Raw genomic sequence first — 24,188 nt, forward strand, 5'->3', positions numbered from 1 at the left:
AATTGGCCTATTTATTTGGCGTGAATAAAATTTTTTATTTAAATTAAATAAAAATTTATTTAAATTAAATAAAAATTTATTTAAATCAAATAAAAATTTATTTAAATCCAAATAAAAATTAATATAATGAAATAAAAATTTCTTTGAATTAAATAAATATTTATTAGACCCAAAATTTTTGTTTTTATAAAGAATAGTAATCAGATGATCGAAAATCATTTCCAGTGGCGTATCGATGATGATGATGATGATGATGATGATGATCAATGAGCAATGGAGTAGGGACCCTTGAAGGTCGAAGCCATTATCATTCGAATAGCAAACACTGAGAAATAAGGTTCATCGTGAGAAAAACTGACTACTATGCACCTTGAAATAATAAGACCCTGCGGACCTCAATGAATATATGTTGTTATTATTCACGTGAATTATATATACATAGTATTATGTTTCCCCATGCGTGAATAGTAACCCGGAGACCTCGACCAATTGGATATAGAACGCGTGTCACACACCACCATGGCGTCGGATCTAAATTATTCTGCATCTCCAATAATATATATATATATCGAGACATAACTGACGACGCCTCTGTTTTATATTATATGCTCTTGATCTCCATCTCGAAGGATCATTGAGGAAATTTAAGTCAAATACATTATATATTATGATATCTCCAACGTATATAATATTAAACGGTCAGCTGTAAGCGCGAGTCAATTGAAAGACCTTGAAAAAAAAAATATATATGTATAATCGCGATCATAAACGAGTATCGTGATAAAGTTGACGCGCTTTGATCGTTTGTGATCCTCTCAACACGATAGATAAGATTCTGAGAAAAATTTATCAAATGGCAAGAGAAAGGTAAAAATCATCGCTTAGATGAAAACTATTTCTCTTTTAGAGGCATATTTTTTAAATACTCTATGAGAAAAAAAAAAAATATATTTATATTGGCAAAATAAATATATTTACTTGTTTCTAATCAAATTTTTATTTGGTACAAATTTAATTTGGTTTAAATTTTTATTTAGTACAAATTTAATTTGGTTCAAATTTTTATTTGGTACTTTAATTTGGTTCAAATTTTTCTTTGGTTTAAATTTTTCTTTGGTTTAAATTTTTATTTGGTACAAATTTTTCTTTGGTACAAATTTAATTTGGTTCAAATTTTTCTTTGGTTTAAATTTTTATTTGGCACAAATTTAATTTGGTTCAAATTTTTCTTTGGTACAAATTTGTCTTTGGTTTAAATTTTTATTTGGTACAAATTTAATTTGGTACAAATTTGTCTTTGGTTCAAATTTTTATTTGGTACAAATTTTTATTTGGTTTAAATTTTTGTTTGGTACAAATTTTTCTTTGGTTCAAATTTTTCTTTGGTACAAATTTAATTTGGTTCAAATTTTTCTTTGGTACAAATTTGTCTTTGGTTTATATTTTTATTTGGTACAAATTTAATTTGGTTTAAATTTTTCTTTGGTTCAAATTTTTCTTTGGTACAAATTTGTCTTTGGTTTAAATTTTTATTTGGTACAAATTTAATTTGGTACAAATTTGTCTTTGGTTCAAATTTTTATTTGGTACAAATTTTTATTTGGTTCAAATTTTTATTCGGTACAAATTTAATTTGAATCAAATTTTTTATTTGTTTCATTTAAATAAAAAAATTTAACACACGTATAAATAAAAAATAAAGTGTCCCTTTTAATAACATATATATATATAATTTTTTGCGCAAGACTTTTTTACTGACTGCAAAATTTTTTTTCACTCTTGCATATATTTGAAGTGAAAAATTTGCAGTTGATAAAGTGGAGTCATAATATGCAATTAGCTTAATCCGTATATATATATATATATAATTTGTCAGAATTGTATGATACGTCAAATTAAGCAATATTTTTATTTCACTGATATTGTGAAATTCCAACTTGAAGAGGGTTATATGTAATTTTTATGGGGGATTTTAATTTCTATTATACCATCATTTAATTATTTTTATGTTGAATATGCGATCGTAAATAAACACAATAATTGAAATATATTTTTTTTTTTTAAACTGGAATTTCGTATTTATTCACAGAAGTAAATTAAGAATTAATTTTTGTGGAAAAATACAAATTGTACAGAATTATTTTTTTTTTATGTTATTGTTTAAACGATATTGCGATTCGAGATAAAAATCATTATTAAATTTTATTTTTTACTTAATTTACTTTATATTGAAAAAATTGTAATATTTATTTGAAATTGACATTAAACTATAATATTTAGACAGAAAATTGTCGCTTGAATTCAGTAGCTACTGTCAGTATTAGCCAGACGTCCCTTTAAATTTGTATGCGCGCCTATTTCCAGTAGTTAGTTCGCGTTTAGTCAGCCAAGTAGAAAAAGCGATACTAAACTTGTATTTTTCTGAATACCGCATTTTTTTGAAAAGTGTTTTTTTAAATAATAATAATTATAATTAATTATAATAATTAATTATAATAATAATAATAATAATAATAATAATAATAATAATAATTAAATAAATATAAATAAATACAAATAAACGAATAGAAATAAAAATAAATAAACAAAAAATAATATATAAATAGAAATAAACAAATAGAAATAAAAATAAATAAAAATGCATTGATTAATTAATAAAACGTAAATAAATGAAAAAAAAAATAAAATAAAAATTTCCTCAGACAAACGTTAATTAGTAATTAAATGAAGAATTGCTTTTTTTCGTAAGTAATCTTTGATAAAAGTAGCCCCCGTGTATAATTATCGACTCTTTTACGTCTCATAAACCATAGTTTAAAAATCAAATGATCGATCTTAACGTGATCTATCCAAGATTATATATATATATATATATGTATATTCCTATACGATTAAGCAAATTATAAGGACAACGGGATTCCTCATAACGAGGCGATCAGATGTTCTCGCGTGGGAATCTGTAATTAGATTTATTATTATAAAATGAAGAAACATATGAGTTATATATTTCAATGTCTTAAATTAAATTTAATGCTTATGTTAATCAGTTTTTATACTTTATGATTGTTTTCAATTAAAAGAAACATATAAACAAATTTAATTCAAATTTTCATTATATAAGAATTAAATAAATTTTCCAACGAATCAATACAATAATAATAAATTATAAAAATAATAATTAATTTAATTAACAATAATTCTTTCACTAAATTTAAAAAATTAATTAAATAAAACAATAATATAAAAATTGACTAAATAAAAAAATATACATTATTATTGTTTGATATTAATATATATATGCTAATTTCCATGCAATGTCCACTCGTTGAAATAAAGCGGTCATACTCTTGAATAAACTAATAAACAATATAAATTGTTTTTTTTTTTTTACATTTTAAGAAAAAAAAAGAGATGAGATCTCTATAGGTATGCAAATAAAGAGATCGCCTTACGTGAATGACGCAGAATATGATAGCGCGGGAAATTAATGTAATGCCTTTAAGTTATGCAAGCTTAGATCGCTCGAGTTTAATGACTCAGAAGCAAGGAGAAATATTGCAATTATCATTAAAAACGGATGTATACCTTCTGTGTTATCTTAAAGAGAAAAAAAATTATATCCGATTTTTTTAAAATCTTAACCACTTAATTAACATTACGGGATTTATTACAACAACGTTTAAATGTTTTTTTTTTTTATTGAGAAATTTATTATTTTTAATTACTTTAAAAAAAAACAATAGGTTTTTAACAATCATTTCAAACACAAGGATAAATAATATTTTTAATATATTTTAATTTGCAGTTTCTTTTTTTTTTTTGTAGATTTCCACACTCAGAGAAATAGTATATTTGTCTCAGAGCCTACTAACTCATTTATTTGTTGCAAATATATTTTATTTCATTAGAATAAAAAATTTATTTGAGCCAAAGAAAAATTTATTTATGTCAAATAAAATTTTTATTTACACCAAATAAATATGTTAGTACAAATATACATTTATTTAATTCAAATATATTTTATTTGATTTAAATAAATCATTTCTCTGGGTGCATTAAAACAATAAAATTTTATTAATTATTTTTGAATAAAATGTTTTTTTATTGTTAATATTTTTTTTCGTGAAAAACACTTTTTTTTATTTACAATATTAAAATATGTTTTTTTTATGAGAATTTATTAACAATAATAATTTAATGAAACATTAACTTAATTATAATTTTCCCTCACTTGGAATTTTAATAATAATAATAATAACGCTGTGTTTCTGTTATCAAAAAATAATTTAATAATTTTACAAGAAAAAAAGTGGAAAATTTTTTTTTTAACTTGTTATGAATACGAAGTGTGTGTGTGTTTTGTATATATATTTTGTCTAATGGGTAAAAAAAATTTTATAATTAGAACATTCTTTTTTTGAAAATTAAAACTATATACTTCAAAAATTGAACGAAGAAAATTTTTATTTGTCATCGGCTTCGCCCTCATCTTCCTCGTCAAATTCACCCTCTTCGTCTGCAGTCGCCTCTTGGTACTGTTGATATTCCGAAACTAAATCGTTCATATTACTTTCCGCTTCGGTGAATTCCATTTCGTCCATTCCTATTATTTAATATTAATAAAATAATTTTTAATTTTTAATTTTCTTTTTTTTTGATTTTATTTATTTATTTATTTAAAATTGTTAATAAATTTTGTTTTATACCTTCTCCTGTGTACCAATGTAAAAATGCTTTTCTTCGAAACATTGCGGTAAATTGTTCAGAAACTCTTTTGAATAATTCTTGAATTGCTGTTGAATTGCCAATAAATGTTGCTGACATTTTTAATCCCCTTGGTGGAATATCACAAACAGCTGTTTTCACATTACTTGGTATCCATTCAACAAAATATGTACTATTTTTATTTTGTATATTCAACATTTGTTCGTCAACTTCTTTCATTGACATTCTACCACGGAATACAGCTGCCACTGTTAAATATTTTCCATGACGTGGATCACATGCTGCCATCATATTTTTTGAATCAAACATTTGTTGCGTCAATTCCGGTACTGTTAATGCACGATATTGTTGCGATCCCCTGGAATTAAAATTGAACAATTAATTATTAATTCGAAAAAAAATAATTTATAATTTAATTTTTAATAAAATATTTTCTTAACTAAATTTAATATTGAGAGAAAAAAAAATGTATGATTAAATATTACAGGAAAATTGCTCAAGAATTCTCTAATTCCATAATGAGTATCGTATAATATGCGAAAGAAATTGCGAAAAAAAAACATGACGAGTACAATTTTGATGATAATTAATTTGTCATACTTGAAATATTCGTCTTTCTGCATATTTGTACATCAAAAATTTATTTAATTCAAATAATCAGTTATAATAAATTTTTTATTTGAATTTAATAAACTGTATTTGATAAACAATTATATCATTTAATTAACTCAAATAATGATTAGAAATAAATGTTTAACAATAGTTTCAAATACAGTTTATTAAATTCAAATAAAAAATTATTTGATTCAAATATTTATTTATTTAAATCAAATTATTCGGATGAAATAATTTTTTAAAAATATTATTTAATATTATTATTTAAATATTTAACAATAGTTTCAAATACAGTTTATTAAATTCAAATACAAAAATTATTTGATTCAAATATTTATTTATTTAAATCAAATTATTCGGATGAAATAATTTTTTAAAAATATTATTTAATATTATTATTTAAATATTTAACAATAGTTTCAAATACAGTTTATTAAATTCAAATACAAAAATTATTTGATTCAAATATTTATTTATTTAAATCAAAATTATTTGAATGAAATAATTTTTTAAAATTATTATTTACCTTGATGTGAGAGGGGCAAAGCCTGGAATGAAAAAGTGAAGTCGTGGAAATGGTACCATGTTAACGGCAAGTTTTCTAAGATCGGCATTTAGTTGACCCGGAAATCTTAAACAAGTGGTAACACCGCTCAAGGTTGCACTGACAAGATGATTTAAATCACCATAAGTAGGTGTTGTTAGTTTTAATGTTCTAAAGCAAATATCATATAATGCCTCATTGTCAATGCAATAGGATTCATCAGTGTTCTCCACCAATTGATGAACAGACAATGTACAATTGTATGGCTCAACAACTGTATCCGATACTTTTGGCGATGGTACAACACTGAATGTCATCATAATTCTGTCTGGATATTCTTCTCGTATTTTTGAAATTAAAAGTGTTCCCATTCCGGCACCAGTTCCACCGCCAAGCGAATGTGTCAATTGAAATCCTATTTGCAGAAAAAAATTAATTTTCGTAAGCAAAATTTTTTCTGATTTTTTTAATTTAAAAAATTTTTACGAAGAGAAAAATTACCTTGCAAGCAATCGCAACTCTCAGCTTCTTTACGAACAACATCGAGGACAGAATCAACTAATTCTGCACCTTCGGTATAATGTCCCTTGGCCCAATTATTGCCGGCTCCACTTTGACCAAAAACAAAATTATCCGGGCGAAATATTTGACCGAATGGTCCAGATCGTACAGCATCCATTGTTCCCGGTTCCAAATCGACAAGAATTGCTCGCGGAACATATTTCCCTCCGGTTGCCTCATTATAGTAGACATTTATTCTTTCTAATTGAAGATCCGAATCTCCGTGATACGTTCCAGTTGGATCGATTCCATGTTCATCTGATATTACTTCCCAGAACTGGATAAAATTACAAATTTATTTTATAATTATAATTTATTATTTATAATTTTTTTTTATAATTTCAAGAAATGAAATTATAAAAAAAAAATTCTTTTTTCTGCTATTATTTATTTTATAATTAGAATTTATTTCTTTTTTTATTATTTAATTTATATAATTACAATTTATATAGATTTATTATGTTTTTTATTATTTAATTTTATTTACCTTCGCACCAATTTGATTGCCACATTGGCCTGCCTGTAAATGGGCAATTTCACGCATTTTTTTTTTTTTTATTCACTAAACACACTTCGTTTACTAGAAATTATTAAATAATTTGCAACCGTTCAATTCTGATCGAATTCTTTTTACATTTACAAGAAAAAAAACTGGTGAAAAAAAATTTTGATTGATTAACAACAAGTCATTTGTTTTATCACTCTTGGTTACGAATATTCAAATGTTTTTTGTTTCTACTTTTTTTTAATTGTAAAAAATCTATCAGTATTACCACTTAAATAATTAATAATTGCACAGAAAATTATAAGGTATTAAAATAAGCTGCAACTATTATTTTAATCCAATTTTGCTTATTTTAATACCAAAATGGATTAAAATAAGCAAAATTGGATTAAAATAATAGCAGCTTATTTTAATGCCTTTTAATTTTCTGTGAATGTAAATAACGGTTTATTATTTAACAATTTTTTTTTTAAATTCCACTATAACATATAATTAAAAAAAGTTTCATTGTTTTTAATTTAAAAAAAAAACGTAAAAGAAAAACCGTTAAAATGTTCACAATGATCTATTGTTTAAGAAAACTGAAAAACGCAAAAATTATAAATATAGATTTTGTATGAATGTATAAATAATTTTAAGTGCAAAAAAAGGAAAAAGAAAAGAAAACCAAGTGCGAGAAGAAAAATAATGTATAGGAGAATAAAGATTGATTATTATTAACTTACAATAGATGTTTTTCCAACTATTAGCACGACATTTAGCGGTACGACCGGAAGCTTATGAAAAGTGGGTTAAGGTACAAAACGATATGCGTGGCTTATAAGTCACATGCATATTTTCCTTTTGACTTGCATTTGCAAATAGTGCCGCTTTTTTTTTTTCTTCTCTTCTATATACTTATTCTCAGTATATATATATATATGACAAACAATAAAGAACAAACAATAAAAATTCTTTATATAAATTTTTCACAATATATTACGAACAATTAGAAATAATTTCTTTGCTTTTTAGAGAGAGAGAGAGACCCTTTTTTCTATTTGTTATCATTTATACAATGAATTCTCATGAAAAATACTTTTTCCAAGAAGCAAAGAAAAATGTGATTGGCGAATAGAAAAGATTTATTATTTGATATAACAATAACTATTTGAATCGCAATTAAATTATTTTTTAATTATTTCAAAAAATTAAAATTAAATATTTTTTTAATTAATTTTGCAAAAGTTTGGTAAAAAAATTATATTTTTATTGTGTGTTTAACCTTTCAAACTGACTTATGGAGGTTCGTGTTTTTTTTTTTATTTAATGTGACGCTAAAGTAATTTAAAAATGTGTAAGAAATGAAAATGTATTTTCAAAGCCTATGTGGTTGATTAGTTAGCAATTTTCATTGACGATAAGTTGCAAAATATTTCAGAGGCTCGACGCATAAGCATCAATTGCATTGGATACAAGCGAGAGTATACATTAATACCAGTCTTTCTTTAATGTATTCACGTACACACATTAACGTTGATTTTCTCACAAACATGTATTTAAAGCATTAATTAAATGCTTATATATTCACGGTCACAAGTTACAATGAGATCGCTCTCACCACCTAATTACAATACGCATTTCGATCTTGAATTCAAATACTTATAACGAAATTATATTTTTTTTTTTTTTTTTTTTTTTTTTTAAATTTCGTAATATATTTCTTAATTAAATATAATATTTAATAATAAATTAATTTAATATTATTATCAATCAATTAATTGTAGGCAATTATAAATTATTAATAGAATTAATAAAAAAATTAATAATAATAGAAAAAAATAAGGGAAAAAAGAAAATAGGAAAAAAATTAAATAAACAAGTATTGTTAATTGTTTATGTCATATAAAAATAGGGAAAATAAATGAATCAAGGTAATTTATTGACATGAATGTTCAGTGGATTAGAAACACATGACACACAAGATGCCGCAAATACTTAATATATGTATAACACTTATGACTATGTTATTCTTTATAAATAGCAGTAAAAAATGCATATATGTAAAAAGTGCATAATGGTATAAAATTTATAATATATATTTACTATACAATTAATTCAACAATTAATTTGAATATGATATATTTTTCTCAGAGAAAAATAAATATTTATTTGTTACAAATAAATTTTATTTTCGTCTATAAATGATATTAATTTGGTTTAAATAAAAATTTTATTTACGCTAAATAAAGTTTTATTTTGTGGTAAATAAAATTTTTTGTTTGATATAAATTTTATTGAAATAAAATAATTCTCTAGGTGGAATAAAATTATTTAAAAAAATTTTCGCGGTTTAATTTTAATAATAATGATGTAGAAAAATTATTTAATATAAAGAAACTTAGTGAAAAATTAAACATTTGCAATGTCTTGAAAAGTGAAAGGAAAAAGAAGTAACACAACACACCATCGTTGAACAGAATCACGAACTACAATTTAACTTCTCTTATCACTCGATGGTATATTATATAAATGTATAAATTTTTCTATATATATTAAAAAAAAAAAAATTATTCTTTTTGAAAAAGGAAACAGAAATTTTTTCTTTTGAAAATTAAAAGAATTTTTAAAATAATAAAATAGTGAAGATAATAAATATATTTAATTCTTCAGGGAAATAGAAAGTGAAACTCACAATATTATTTATAAAATAAAATTTATTTTTCAATTTTTTTTTTTTGTTTTTGAAAAAAAAAATGACAATTCTAAAATAATGAAATTAGCGACGTGCAGAAATGAATTGATTATAATATCCTGAATATGGATATGAATAATATGCCGGTACTGGGGCAGCAATGGCTGCTGGTACGCTATATGCATGATTAATTGCATGAGCGTTGTAAGTAGTCGCGTGGGTGCCAATTATTGGCGCTAAAACTCCAGGATGAGCATATCCAAACGCCACTACAGCAGCCATAAAAAACTGTAACAAAAAAAAAAATTATTATAATTTCTCTAAATTAGTTATTAAAACATTTTAATTAAAATTACACTGAAAGAGAAAAATTTATTTGATTTACACAGAAAATTAAAAGGCATTAAAATAAGCTGCAACGTTTCTTATTTTAATGCCTTTTAATTTTCTGTGTAAATAATCGGTTACAATTATCAAATAAATATTTACTTGAACCAATTAATTATTATTTGAGATGGTATTTGTTTCAAATACAGAAATTATTGGTTCAAATACAATTCAAAAATTATTTGGTTCAGAGAAAATTAAAAGGCATTAAAATAAGCTGCTATTATTTTAATCCAATTTTGCTTATTTTAATCCATTTTGGTATTAAAATAAGCAAAATTTGATTAAAATAATAAGCGTTGCAGTTTATTTTAATACCTTATAATTTTCTGTGATTCAAGTAAATTCATTTGATAATAGCCAAGTAATCAAGTATTTTAATCAAATAATTTTTTGTCCGTGTAAATATGAAAATTAATTTTAATTATAATTTAATATTATTAATATTTAAAAATATAAATAAAAATATTTTTCCTTTCAAAATGAATCACAGAAAATTAAAAGGTATTGAAATAAGCTACAACGCTTATTTTAATGCCTTTTAATATTCTGTGAAAATAAAATCCACTTTAGAAAATATTTTTATTTTGAGAAGATTAAATTAAAAAAACTTAAAAACGGACATTTTTTTATAATTTCTTTCGATTTTAATTAACGAAATTATAAAAAATTAAATTTTTTTTATGACGCTTTTTTGCGATACTAAAAATTAAAGTTACAAGCACTTACGAAGAGTTTAAAAATCATTTTTGATGTCTTAAGGGGATTCTCACTATTAGGACAATGTGATGAATCAAGAACCATGAACTCGCTTTTATATAAGTTCCCCCACCCCCCTCCACCAATCTATTGCAGACTTAGGTGGTTGGAAAAGCACGTCCCACTGTCTTGCAACTTGACCGGGTGGTTGTCTTCAAAAAAGCAACGGACAATAGTATGTCTGCAATTTAACGAAATCGCAAGGAAACATGAATTGAATACTAAATTAAATATAGTCCTTAGAAAGAGACTCAAGTTTTTTTTTTTTTTTCTTCATTCTCTTTCAAACGTATAGAAAACGACTCTCTTATATATTACTCGAAATTCAGATGTTTTCAATTTTTTTATATTACAATAATTTATTTATACACTGTAAAAAGAAAGGTATTAATTTAATACCGACTTCAGGTACTAAATTGTCATTTGGTTCTATTTTGATACCTAAAAGCGGTACTGCTTTAGTATTTTTATACATTATTTACACTTTTTACAGTGTAGAAAAAAAATTAATTTTCGATTAAAAAAAAAAAATTAATTACTAAATTGTTTGTATGTAAATTTTTTTTTTTGTAAATCCAATTTATAAAATGTTCACATTGTGTGATAAATGAAGCCTCTAATTAGTTGCTACCGCTTCGAAAAAAGGAAGAAAAATTTATTATGTTAAAAAAAGAAAAAAATGATTTTTGAAGAAACAAAGTGGTTTCAATAACTAGACCGACTCGTTTTTAGCAAAAGTTTATCCACAATGAATACATACGTGTAACTCGAGAGAGGAATTCGAACCAGTTCGCAAACCTTCCTTTAACACACGTAAGTACTGAAACAAGATTCACACAACCTTGAAGTACATCCTGGAATGGCGATCAAAAAAGACGCATAGGCTGCTTGTTTCACGGGACAGATCACATGTTGGGTGAACGAGTGCCAAAAAAAAAGAAAAAAAAAAAGAAAAAATCGAAAAGTAATCCTGCAGCGAGTGGTGGATAGCATGGAAAGCTTTATTCTCAAGCAAAAGGGTAACGCTCGGCCAGATCCCTAAGAACAAAGGAATTATGTTCAATAAGGTGGTTCAGCGCCTGCTTCTTTCATAAAATTACCATCAATCAGTTGAAATGAAAATTACCCATCACACACGTCTTTGGAATTTAAAAATTATTTTTTTTGAGGCGCATGATTTATATATAAAAATTATTAAGAATTTTTATATTTTCATTAGGTATTATTTTTTTAGACGAATTTTCATTTTTCTAATTAACATTCGTGAGAATTTTAACGAATTTTTACCAACTAAATTTTTAAATTTTTTCTATACATAATTTTTTAATTAAAAGAATGGTAATTTAGTGAACTTTTAATTTACCGAATTTTCGTTTATACGAATTGTTGTTTGATAGAATTTTTTAAAATGACAAAATCTTCATTTTTCCGAAATTGGAAATGACCGAATGAAAAATTGGCAGAAAGAATTCGGCGCGAATTTTACTCTCTAAATTTGAATTAGTAAAAATGTTTACTAATTTGAATTAGTGACTCACTTTTTGCTTCTGAATTAGTTAAATTTTACTAATTATTAGTAACTTTTACTATCACAGAAAATTAAAAGGCATTAAAATAAGCTGCAACGCTTATTATTTTAATCAAATTTTGCTTATTTTAATACCAAAATGGATTAAAATAAGCAAAATTGAATTAAAATAATAAGCGTTGCAGCTTATTTTAATGCCTTTTAATTTTCTGTGATCAATTAGTAAAATTTAACTATAATTCAGAAGCAAAAAGTTAGTCACTAATTCAAATTTGTAAACGCATTTTTACTAATTCAGATTTAGAGAGTAAGATACCAAAGGAAATAAAAATTCGGTACTAAAATCTTGTGTTTAAAATTGTTTTAAAAATAAATTTTTTTTAGTTCGAAAAATAAAAATTTATCTGATGATATATATATTAATTTTAATATAAAAAATTTTCTAATTTAATTATAAAAATAAATTCAATGAATCGTGCGTCTCTTATTCTATTTTTAGTTTTAAATTCTGAGACGTATTCAATTAAATAAAAAGCACCTCATAAATATTTTAACAAAACAATTTATTTTTTATTTCTTCATTATTTGGCAAGATATTTTTATACAATATTTCAAAATGGATATGAAAAAAAGAAACAGATATAAAAAAAAAAGATAAAAAAAAACAAATACAGCGAAGAAAATAGAATATGAAAAAGGAAATTGATGTGAAAAATGGAAATTCCTAACCGAAAATGGTAGTAGGATCATAAGAAGGAAAAGTTGGATATGAAAAGGGTGATTCGAAAATTGGTCCAGTGACAATTGGTGTGGTCGCCACTGCAGGATATGCTGCCGTTATAGGTGCAGGATGTGCAGGAGCAGCAACAACTTGTGATGCTGCAAAAGGAGCAGTTACTGCAAATGGAGATGCACCAAATATGGAACCTGCAGCCAACCATGGTGGAGAAATAATTTTACTATTAATGTCAATTCTAGAAGTGTGCGGTGGCACATTATAGGGCACCGCTTTTGAATATTCAATTCCAATTGATGATGGTACTGCAACTGATGCAGAAGGAATTACTCCCGCTGAACAGTAATTTAAAACAGCCGATAAAAGTCCAAAGAATATCTGAAACATTGAAATTTACTTTTATTAATTAATTAAAACGTGCCTAAATTAATATGAAAAAAAAATTAATAATTTTTTATTCAATTTGGTTAAACCAAAAAAATTAACATTCTTTTAAGAATTTTCCTTTATATTTAAAAATAAAATTAGAATAATTTAAAATAAGAACTGAAATATTTATTTTTAAATAAAAACCAATAAATAAAATTTCTTTTAATTCTCGCCTATCGATTGAATATATTTTATATTAAAGGAGATTAAATTGTATCAAATTATTATATTGTATAACTAATCTTCACGGCTACAAATAAGAAAACCTTTAAATTTATTTTTTTAATGCATAATAAAATAGCAATATTGTTAACGTTTTTATATTTAAAAAAAAATCTATATCGTCTTTTAGAATATATATATATATATATATAAAAAGAAATTTTAAATATATATGAAGCAAGTGGTGTGTGGAGAACACTTACCAATAAAAGTGAATCCATTTTTCTCGGAATCCTTGCAAAGAAGACGATACAATACTCGCTTGAGCATGGTTTTTATAGCTCTTAACTATGACCCAATATACTTTCTTTGTCAAACGTGCTTTGCACCACAATTGGCGAAAAAAAAAAATTACATAATGAACAAAGTGTATATATTGAATATTTTTAGACAATTGTCAATGTCGGATAAAAAAATTAATTTTGTCCTATAATTAATTGCGAATTAAATAAAATAAATAAAATAAAAATAATTTTATATAAAATTAATTTAATATTGTGATTCTAAATACTGGGGTAAATTTTTAGAAAATCGACATAAAAAATTTATTTCTAAATAATTTTGACAATCAATAAATATTTACTTGAACCAAATAATTTTTATTTGAATTGTATTTGAACAAATTGAAATTTGAAAAATTTGAAATTTCTGTATTTGAAACAAATATGTGAAATAATAATTATTTGAAATATTTATTTGATAAATATAGTCAAGTAACCGATTATTTGAATTAAATAAATATTTTTCTTTTCAGTGTATTATTTGAATAAAATAAAAATTTTTTGATATTTAATTTTTGAAAAAAAAAAATAACGAGGTCCTTGATGTCAAGATTAAGTCGCACTTTATATTCAAGTTAATTTTCTATTGTGTGGAGGCTTTTATTCAGATAAAAATAAGTTTTTAGAAATGTAGACAAAGAAAAAAAATGTGAAAAAATTCCACTTTCTATGAGACCATGGAATATAGAATTTTTCTTAAATTATTTATATTTATTTTGATAAAATTATATAAATAAAAATTCTATAATCTTTCACTTAGAGAAAAATTATACCTTTAGCATTATTTTTTGGATAGATAATTTTTTTTATAAAAAAAAAGAATTACACTCAGAAAAAAATTCGTTCTAAGCAACCAAATTTTGGTTAAATCAACAAAATAAATGCATTGATATACAGTTAACCAAACATTTGGTTGCATAAACCAAACGTTTATTCAGCTCAATTTTTTTCTTTGTTCAAAAGTTTATTAAAATAAACCAAACAGTTATTTAGATCAAATAAATATTTATTTGAATTAAAGTTTGAACTAACCAAAAAATTGGGTAAATATAAAAAAATGGTACATTTGGTTTAAACATATCTTTTTTCTGAGTGTAGAGATTAAAATTTTTCGTTGAATCAAACAAAAAATTCTGTTGAGTTAAACAAATATTTAGATAATGACTATTTTTTTTAATCTTGTCTCAAATAAATTGTTTTTTAATTAATTATAATTTAAATGAGAGTTTAAAAACCACTTTTTGAAAATAAAAAAAAATTTTCCTTTTTTTGTCCTTGTAAATATTAATTATTAATAAAAATAGTTTCTTTCAAAAGAATAATTTATTTTACAAATTATTATTATAAAAATTAAATAGTGTTTTTTTAAACACAAATATAAATAAAATATTCAATATGTATTGTTTATATAGCAACTACATTTATTCGATTATTTTACACTAAATTTGAATTAGAAAAAATTCTCACATGAATTAGATTAATAAATAGCAAAAAAGAAGTTTTCAATTAATTTATTAGTAAAATTGAATTTAAATTTTATTAATAAATCAATTAAAAAAATATTTTCTCTGATTAGATAAATTTTACTAATAAAAAAATTTATTGGAAAAGTTTATACGCAGGAGTAAAAATAAAATTGCTTTTTATAGAGTATATTTATATATTTAAAAAATATTTTTTTTTAACAAATACATTTCCCTGTGGGGCTTTATTATTTACATTTTTTTTTATATAAAATATATTTTTTATATAAAATATTTTTTTATTGTAAAATATATTTTTTATATAAAATATTTTTTTATTGTAAAATATTTTTTTTTTTTGGTGAATTATTTTCATCTTCTGAAGAAATATGAAGCTGGCGCTGCTGGTAGAGGAGCACCGATAACAGGAGATGAATAGGGAGCAACTGCAGGTGACAAATATGCTGCAGGAGCAGCGTATGATGCAGGTGCAACAATTGGAGATGAAACGTAAGCTCCTGGTGCAGAAATAGCTGCGTTTGCTACATATCCAACTGGAGTGGCAAAAGTATTATAATTTCTGGCGACCAATTGACTACTTCTTGCCGTGACAATTGGAGCTGCGAGAGGCGCTGAAAATGGTGCAATTGCAGGTGCGGCAACTAGCGGCGCTGTGAATGGCGAAACTGCAGGTCCAGCAACGAGTGGTGCTGCTGGTAACACGCTCGCTGATGCAGCGGCAACGAGGGAAAAAATTGCCTGAAACATTGAATAAACAATTTTCTTAATAATTATAATAATTATAATTTTTCTAATTTTATTAAATTTTAATTAATTAATGTTTTAATTTATTTTTTTCTCAGAGAGAAAATTGTCTCAATTATTACACTGAAAAATAATAATTTTTTTTTCAAATAATTTATTATCAAATAAATTATTTACTTGAACCAAATAATTATTATACTCAAATAAATTATTTACTTGAACCAAATAATTATTATACCTAAGTAAATTATTTACTTGAACCGAATAATTATTATACTCAAATAATAATTATTTACTTGAACCAAATAATTATTATACTCAAATAAATTACCTATTTACTTGAACCAAATAATAATTATACTCAAATAAATTATTTACTTGAACCAAATAATTATTATACTCAAATAAATTATTTACTTGAACCAAATATAATTATTATACTCAAATAATAATTATTTAAATAAATTATTATACAAAATTAATGTTTAGGTGAAATATTAAATTCTTTGTGAAAAATATTTCTTTAATTAATTAATTAATGAAAGATTTGTAATTTTTTTTAAAAAAAAACAAGACTTACTATGAAGGACAACATGTTGCTTATGGTTTTTTTTTGGGGGGGTTCTTTCTCTATTCACTTATTGAACGTTTGAAGACGAGTGCCGATAATCGCTCAAGTCTGTGTTTTATACTGTAACTGAGTCGTGCATTGACCGCTTAAATTGTGAAATGCTTAAATTAAAATGTAATACTTGTGGACAATACATTCACAACATAAGTTATGAAATCAATTCGATATTTACGGAGAATTACAATTAATTTCTCTATACATCGATATTATTAATAGTTCCAATCTATAAATATATATTCCATTATTTATAAATTGAAAATTATTGAACTATAATTTTTTTATTTTCGTTTAGTTTCGAATTTTTTAAAATTTGGGAAATTCACTTACATGCCTTTATTTCAATATTAGTAATTAAAATTATATAATAATAATATTAATAAAAAATATTATTATTATTATTATTAAATAATTAATTTATAAAAATAAATGATAAATAAATGATGATGATGATATCATCATCACTATTATTTATTTATTATATAATTTTATATTTTATAAAAAATTACAAATTTAATAATTTAATTTTTTTCTCATATTCATGTATAGATTTTTTAATATCATTGAAAAAAATGATGCCTATACATATGATTGGAGAACAATCGTAGAAATAGATTGCGATATTGAACTTGATTTGCAAGTAAGTCGGTCACGTACTGCTTATATTATGCAACAAGCACAATATTGTTGCAAGAAGTTCTTTTTACCACTTTCTTTTGGTAACTGCGGGTGTTACGTATATATATATATGTATATTATAAGCTCCAAGAAAAATGATTTGAATAAAATATCAATTTTCATATATTTTCTATGGATAGAAAATTTTGTATTCTTAGTAAAAAAGAAAAAAAAATTGTTTATATAAATATCAAATAAATTTTGCTTCCTCGTGGAGGAAGAAGCTTTGTATGTCCTTTCGTTTATAAAAATTTTCAAAGTGTCGGAAACAAATTTTTCTCTATATAGAAACATGTTATATGAGATCCTGATCAATTGTCCGGATGTATGTATGTGTGTATGTCTGTGGATCCCTTTTTTCTTTAGAAGATAATTTTAACAGGTTTTAATGGATTTAGATAAAATTTGGTAGGCTCATTTATCATATTAATATCTCAAATCTTACCAAAGGATTTTAAAAAATATCCCAAAAAAAAAATTTTATTGTCCTTTTTCCAAAAATTTTTTTTTAATCGACAAAATTTTTAAATAAAAAAATTTAAGGTTATATAAGTAAAAATCGTATTCCTTACGTCAAGACAAATCGATCGGTATATATAAAGTATATAGTTTTAATTTAAATTTAAAGGAATTAATGAAAGTTAAAAAATCAAAAATTCACATTTTGGCTATAAAATTTTGTGATTATTTAAATTTAAGTTTATAGATGAAATAATTGTATTCCTTACATGAAAACGAATCGATTGGTATATACAATGAAAAAAAAATTTATTTGATTCAAATACTCGATTACTTGACTATTATCAAATAAATATTTATTTGTATCAAATAATTATTATTTGAGTCAATTAAATGGTATTTGTTTCAAATACAGAAATTATTGGTTCAAATACAATTTATTTAATTCAAATAAAAATTATTTGGTTCAAATAAATATTTATTTGATAATACTCAAGTAATTGAGTATTTGAATCAAATAAATTTTTTTTTCAGTGTATAAAATTTACATTTGAGGTAAATTTAATAAATTAATGAAAGTTAAAAAATAGAAAATACAAATTTTAGCTGAAAAATTTTGTATTTATTTAAATTCAAGTTTAAATATAAAATAATTGTGTTCATTGCATTAAAACGAATCGATATAATTGTAAATAATTATAAATTATTATTTTTCATTAATATTTAGAAATTTCGGTTAAAAATATGAATTTTTTATTTTTTAACTTCCATTAATTCTTTAAATTTAACTCAAATGTATAGGTACTCAAATGTTTATATTATATTATTATATTATTTTTCTATGTTTATTTCAATGTTAATGCTTTCTCTACGAGGAAGCAAATTTTTTTGCTTATCGTAAAGAGGAAGCAAAATGTCCATGTAATGAACATCTGAATTTACAACTTGTTTTTTTTATTTATATATAGTTATCAGATTATTTAAATTTTTTTCATATAGATAAATTAATAATACTTTTGAATATTTAATTTTTATAAATATCATTTTTCAATATTTATAAATATTTTCGAATTTTTGAATATTTTTCTTAAAAAAAAAAAAAAAAAAAAAAACGAAAATATTGATTTAAATTTAAATCACTTCCGGAGTAGAAACCACGTTCATTATCTGGGGATATGTTTCGTTTGATTTTCGTAATACTCTTACTCATCCGATTATATAACTGTTGGTATGATTATTATTATTATATCATATAAAACCCGTGTAGAAATTTCCTTGTTTTTTCTTTTCTTTTTTATTTTAGGGTTCTTTCGTTTGATCTGATTTAATAAATTTTTTTAGACATATTCCTCTCGATTTGAGAATAGGATATTGCTATATTTGGATATGATAGTTTAAAAATTGTTTCAATGGTAAAATAATGCGATTATTATCCAAAGGGAAATTTTTTGTTCCTTATTTTTTTAAAATAAGAATAAAATCCTTTTTTCTAAATATTCTTGTTTTGAGAGTACACTGTAAAAAAATTAGGGAGTTAACGTTACTGGGAGTTAAATTTTTCGAATTAAAAAACAACTCAAAAAAGAAGTTAATAATGAAATTAACTCCTTAAAACTAACTCCCTAGACATAAAATTAACTCGAAAAGCATTAACTCCCTTCGCTTCAACTCCAAAAAAGTGGGACTTTTATAGCATCCCCTAGGGAGTTGAAATTCAACTCCTTTTTTTTACAGTGTATATATTCTTAAATTGTAATATTTCACGGAAAAAAATATTTACCTAGAACACACCCAGAGAAATGATTTATTTGAACCAAATAAAATATATTTGAGTTAAATAAACGTATATTTGTCTCAGAGCCTACTAACTTATTTATTTGGCGTAAATAAAAATTTTATTTGTCAGAAATAAATTTTTCTTTGACTCAAATAAATTTTTTATTTCAATGAAATGAAATATATTTGCAACAAATAAATGAGTTAGTAGGCTCGGAGACAAATATACCATTTCTCTGAGTGCAGCGAAACGTTTCACTATAGTAGCAAAAGTTTTACTTGTTTCAGTTAAATATTTCGCTATTCTAATGAAACCTTTCGCTGTTTCAGGTAAATATTTTTTTTCCGTATTAATAGAAGAATAATATTAGAATTTTCCTATCAATTGAAGATTTTTTTTTTTTTTTTTTGAGTGAAATATCGGATAGAAGAAGAAAATTCAATATAGAAAAAGTTTTGTCAAGTATATCGCGATGACGAAGAAATTTCTCAAAGTGACGCTGAACTGGCTACCACATTCTAAGAGACTGATGAGCAATGACCTCAGTGGATAGTAGTTGCGGTTACCACTATCAAATCCTGACCAGACACAAAGAGGCGTGGTAAGGATATACACAAATGTAAAAAAGAAAAACTCTTGATGACCCTGAAAGGGTTGCTTATATGTTGAGTATAAATAGTTTAAAACCAAAGCATTCCTCTGCATAGTCCGTTTGTCCTTTGCTTGTGGAACAATCTTATATATATAAAACTCTAATTCAACATGTTCAAGTTGGTGAGTTTTTATAATTCCAAAAAAAAATATTCTATAGTGATATTGACTTAGTGAATTTGCATTCATTTTCAGTATTTTTAGTTCTTTTTTTTAAATTTATTTATTTAATATTTTTTTTATTTATTTATCAAATAAATTAAGATTTAGTTTTTTTTGTGTGATATTTGAAGTGGACATTTTTCACAATTGAAAGTAATTAATACGATATGAGAAAATTCATTAAGCATCCCAACTAATCGATAATCAAAAGGTAATTTAGATTTAAATGCAAGCTCACAACCTTGAGAATAACATTGAATCACGTATTGTACAAATTTAATTAAAGCACCTTTTTTTTATATGAACGTCAACAGAAAATTATTTGCAGAAAAAATAATTAAACTTTTCTTTTTATATAAATATTTTGCGTTTTTTTATAAAGTAGTAAATAAATCTACATTTTAGGAAATAAATTAAAAACTACTAATATTAAAAAATATTTAAATATATTTAAAAAGAGAGATGAATTTTATGCAGATGTATGTTTTTGGAGATAATTTGATAATTATTTACAGTTTTATGATAAAAAGAAAATATTTTATGTTTTGTAATAATATTAATTAATATTTTCGTTTTGTTTTTCAGTTTGCATTCTTGGCCCTTTTGGCGGTAGCTTTCGCAGCTCCAGCTCCTGGAGTCGCTATTCTGCCAGCATATGACACAGCCTATATACCAGCATCGCTACCACTTGCTACCAGTTCTCAGTCCATTGTTCAAAATCATAATTCACTTAAATTTGGATATCCATATTCGCCGTACACGACATATTTAGCTTACCCTGCAGCGCTTTAAAATTAATGAAAAAATACACCAATGACAACATTAGGCATTCAACACATCATTCAAATTTCATTCATCAACTTTTTGTATCTCAATTTGTGATTTATCATGTAATAAAATTCTTCATTCAGAAAAATTATTTTGCTCTCATTAATACAATATCCTTTTATCCTTATAATTCGTCTTTCAAAAAAAAAACGATATTTTAATTTTGATTTATATTTTACTCTTAAAATAAGAATCATTTTAATCATAATAACCGTTTGTACTATAAAATAAATATAATTTTTAAAATAAGAATAATATTTTCAAAATAGTAAGAATATTTTTTTTGAGCAATTGTTATTCTTATTTTAATAATATGAAAAAAATTTATTTTAAATGGTATTTTTTTATAAAATACAGAAATTATTGTTTTCAACAGTGTTTATTTAATTCAAATAAAAAATTATTTGGCTCCAATAACACAGAAAATTATAAGGTATTAAAATAAGCTGCAACGCTTATTATTTTAATCCAATTTTGCTTATTTTAATACCAAAATTAATTAAAATAAGCAAAATTGGACTCCGGAAGTGATTTAAATTTAAATCAATATTTTCGTTTTTTTTTTTTTAAAGAAAAATATTCAAAAATTTGAAAATATTTATAAATATTGAAAAATTATATTTAAAAAAATTAAATATTCAAAAGTATTATTAATTTATCTATATGAAAAAAATTTAAATAATCTGTTAACTATATATAATTTTTTTATATCCAATTTTGCTTATTTTAATACCAAAATAATTAAAATAAGCAAAATTGGATTAAAATAATAAGCGTTGCAGCTTATTTTAATGCCTTTTAATTTTCTGTGAAATATTTAATTGACTCTAATAAATATTTATTTGATAATAGTCAAGTAAAATCGATTTTTCGAATCAAATAAATTTTTTTTAAATTTGGAATATCGTTTTCTCGTATATATTAATTTTTCAAGTTTTTCTTCTATATTGATCAATATATTTCTGATACAAAATATATATATTTATACTTTTTTTTAAAAATAGAAACCTTTAGAATATTCTAATTTTAAGAATATTTCGATAAAGGGAAATTTTTCTTAAAATATATTATGTCATTTAATTTTTATAAATATACATTTAATTTTTAAATGGAGCATAAATCCTCGATTTCTTATGAATTAAGATATTCTTCAATATTGAGAATATAATATAAAATATAAAATGCAACTAAAATTGGAATCAAATTTCTTAATTGAAAACTAGATTTAATTTTAAGAAAAAAAATTTATCCAATAATTATTTTTGCGCAAATCTATTTTTTCTAAACTTTATATTACATAAATAAATTAGTTTTAAAAAAATATTTATAAATTTCCCAAATGGAAGAAAAAAAATTTGGTTGTTGGACCAAATTTTGTTGATTAAGCCAAACAAAACTTGTTTGAATCAATAAAACCAAAAGTATATATGAAAAAAATATATATTTATTTGGTTAATTGAAGGAAAATATTTGAATAATAATTTTTTTTTCTTCATTGTATGCAGTTTTTATCAAAAAATGAAGAAACAAGTGATTTATTTGCAAAAAGTGTTATTTAGTGAAAAAAAAAAAAATGGGAAAAATTTTTCGGTAACGAAGAAAAGTTGCAGTGCGCCACGCCTAATGGAAATAACCTTGAGCATCATTTAACATTTTTCTAGTGGTTGATGCACTCAAGTCAATCCTTTCTTCTATAATCAAGTTTCACCCTTCTCCTACCCGAAGTGAAACATGCGATCATGGAAGGGACAAACAAAAAACCACCAATCCAAATGCAGGATCTGGTTCTGGTATATAAGGGCCGTTTCTAGAACCTCAGTATATTCTAAAGTAGTAAGTCACTATGTTCAAGTTGGTAAGTACCCTTTTTGTATCAGTATACATTTCTTTAGCATTCAAAAATATACTGTTTATTATTTTTATTATTTCTCTAATCATTGTGGACCATCGAAAAATATATTTCAATTTTATTTAATTATTTTTTCTTCTAAATTTTTATTTAACATTGCCATATTGCTTTTCTTTTCATTAACATTCTTTTGTACTGTCATTTTTCTATTTAAAAAAATTTATAAATATAAATAAAGTTGTAAATAAATTAATACTACTCAATTTTTTTTTACTTTTTATTTTTCATTTTTGTACCCTCTTCTAATTTTCTCTTCTAAAAACATAATTAACGAAATATTCTCTTTCGCATAAATTATTCTTGATATTAAAAAACGATTTAAAAAAAAAAATAAATAAAAGTACTAAAAATATTCTAGTTCGGCTTTGTGCTTTTTTTGTGCCAACAATGGAAACTTTTTAAAGTTTGCAAAAAGAATAATAAATAATTTTTTTTAAAAAATTGTGTACATAAAAAAATAATTTTATTAACAGTTTTTCTTTTTTTTTCTAGTTCGTTCTCGCCGCCATTTTGGCATTTGCTGCTGCAATTCCAGCTCCAGCACCAAAGCCGGATCCAGGATTTTTGGCTCAACCCTTATTGTATAACGCTTACAATCCATACAGTCCATATGTTGGAATTGGTCCATTGCCGTATTCTTATCAACCATTGATTACATCTTATTCCGGTGTGGCTCCAATTTATAAACAACCAACTTATATTTTATAAATATAAACAAAAAAAAAAAAAAGAAAAATGATATTAACACGCATCTCACTCATCACGATTTGTCATCGCATTCATTTTTTTTTTAAATTATCATAGTCCATTTTTTTTTCTCATTGTATCACCTTCAATTCGTTTATCTGTAAAAAAAATCCCTGAAACTGCTCAACAATAAAATTGCTTAGAAGCTCAAAAAA

The 24,188-nt window shown here is 23.6% G+C and overlaps 4 protein-coding genes across 6 annotated transcripts; 1 reads left to right on the top strand and 3 right to left on the bottom strand.

Annotated features, from left to right (window-relative positions):
* Positions 1-4,265: 4,265 nt before the first annotated feature.
* On the bottom strand, positions 4,266-7,140 carry LOC127285610 (tubulin beta-4B chain-like). The gene is made up of 5 exons (XM_051311715.1): positions 6,933-7,140; positions 6,386-6,722; positions 5,867-6,299; positions 4,707-5,083; positions 4,266-4,603 (listed from the first exon to the last, which is right to left on the bottom strand). Exons 1-5 carry the CDS (start codon positions 6,987-6,989, stop codon positions 4,464-4,466), a joined length of 1,344 nt encoding a protein of 447 aa, XP_051167672.1. The 5' UTR covers positions 6,990-7,140; the 3' UTR covers positions 4,266-4,463.
* Positions 7,141-9,628: 2,488 nt separating this feature from the next.
* LOC127285641 (uncharacterized) lies at positions 9,629-13,955 on the bottom strand. The gene is made up of 3 exons (XM_051311762.1): positions 13,889-13,955; positions 13,026-13,412; positions 9,629-9,912 (listed from the first exon to the last, which is right to left on the bottom strand). Exons 1-3 carry the CDS (start codon positions 13,904-13,906, stop codon positions 9,709-9,711), a joined length of 609 nt encoding a protein of 202 aa, XP_051167719.1. The 5' UTR covers positions 13,907-13,955; the 3' UTR covers positions 9,629-9,708.
* A 1,651-nt stretch (positions 13,956-15,606) lies between these two features.
* Positions 15,607-16,876, bottom strand: LOC127285611 (cuticle protein 16.5-like). The gene is made up of 2 exons (XM_051311716.1): positions 16,775-16,876; positions 15,607-16,188 (listed from the first exon to the last, which is right to left on the bottom strand). The coding sequence occupies exons 1-2, from the start codon at positions 16,787-16,789 to the stop codon at positions 15,802-15,804; spliced, it is 402 nt and encodes a 133-aa protein (XP_051167673.1). The 5' UTR covers positions 16,790-16,876; the 3' UTR covers positions 15,607-15,801.
* Positions 16,877-20,345: 3,469 nt separating this feature from the next.
* LOC127285600 (neuropeptide-like 3) lies at positions 20,346-24,188 on the top strand. 3 transcript variants are annotated; one of them, XM_051311700.1, is made up of 2 exons: positions 20,346-20,510; positions 21,135-21,468. In XM_051311700.1, the coding sequence occupies exons 1-2, from the start codon at positions 20,499-20,501 to the stop codon at positions 21,339-21,341; spliced, it is 219 nt and encodes a 72-aa protein (XP_051167657.1). In that variant the 5' UTR covers positions 20,346-20,498; the 3' UTR covers positions 21,342-21,468. The 3 variants fall into 3 exon arrangements, with proteins under 3 accessions (XP_051167657.1, XP_051167655.1, XP_051167656.1); XM_051311698.1 differs by lacking the exon at positions 21,135-21,468 and adding an exon at positions 23,779-24,188 and having other exon boundaries at positions 20,482-20,510; XM_051311699.1 differs by lacking the exons at positions 20,346-20,510; positions 21,135-21,468 and adding exons at positions 23,112-23,232; positions 23,779-24,188.

This window comes from Leptopilina boulardi, unplaced genomic scaffold (genome assembly GCF_019393585.1).
Source record: "Leptopilina boulardi isolate dan_hultmark-lab unplaced genomic scaffold, ZJU_Lbou_2.1 LbouV2_337, whole genome shotgun sequence".
Classification (NCBI taxonomy): Eukaryota; Metazoa; Arthropoda; class Insecta; order Hymenoptera; family Figitidae; genus Leptopilina; species Leptopilina boulardi.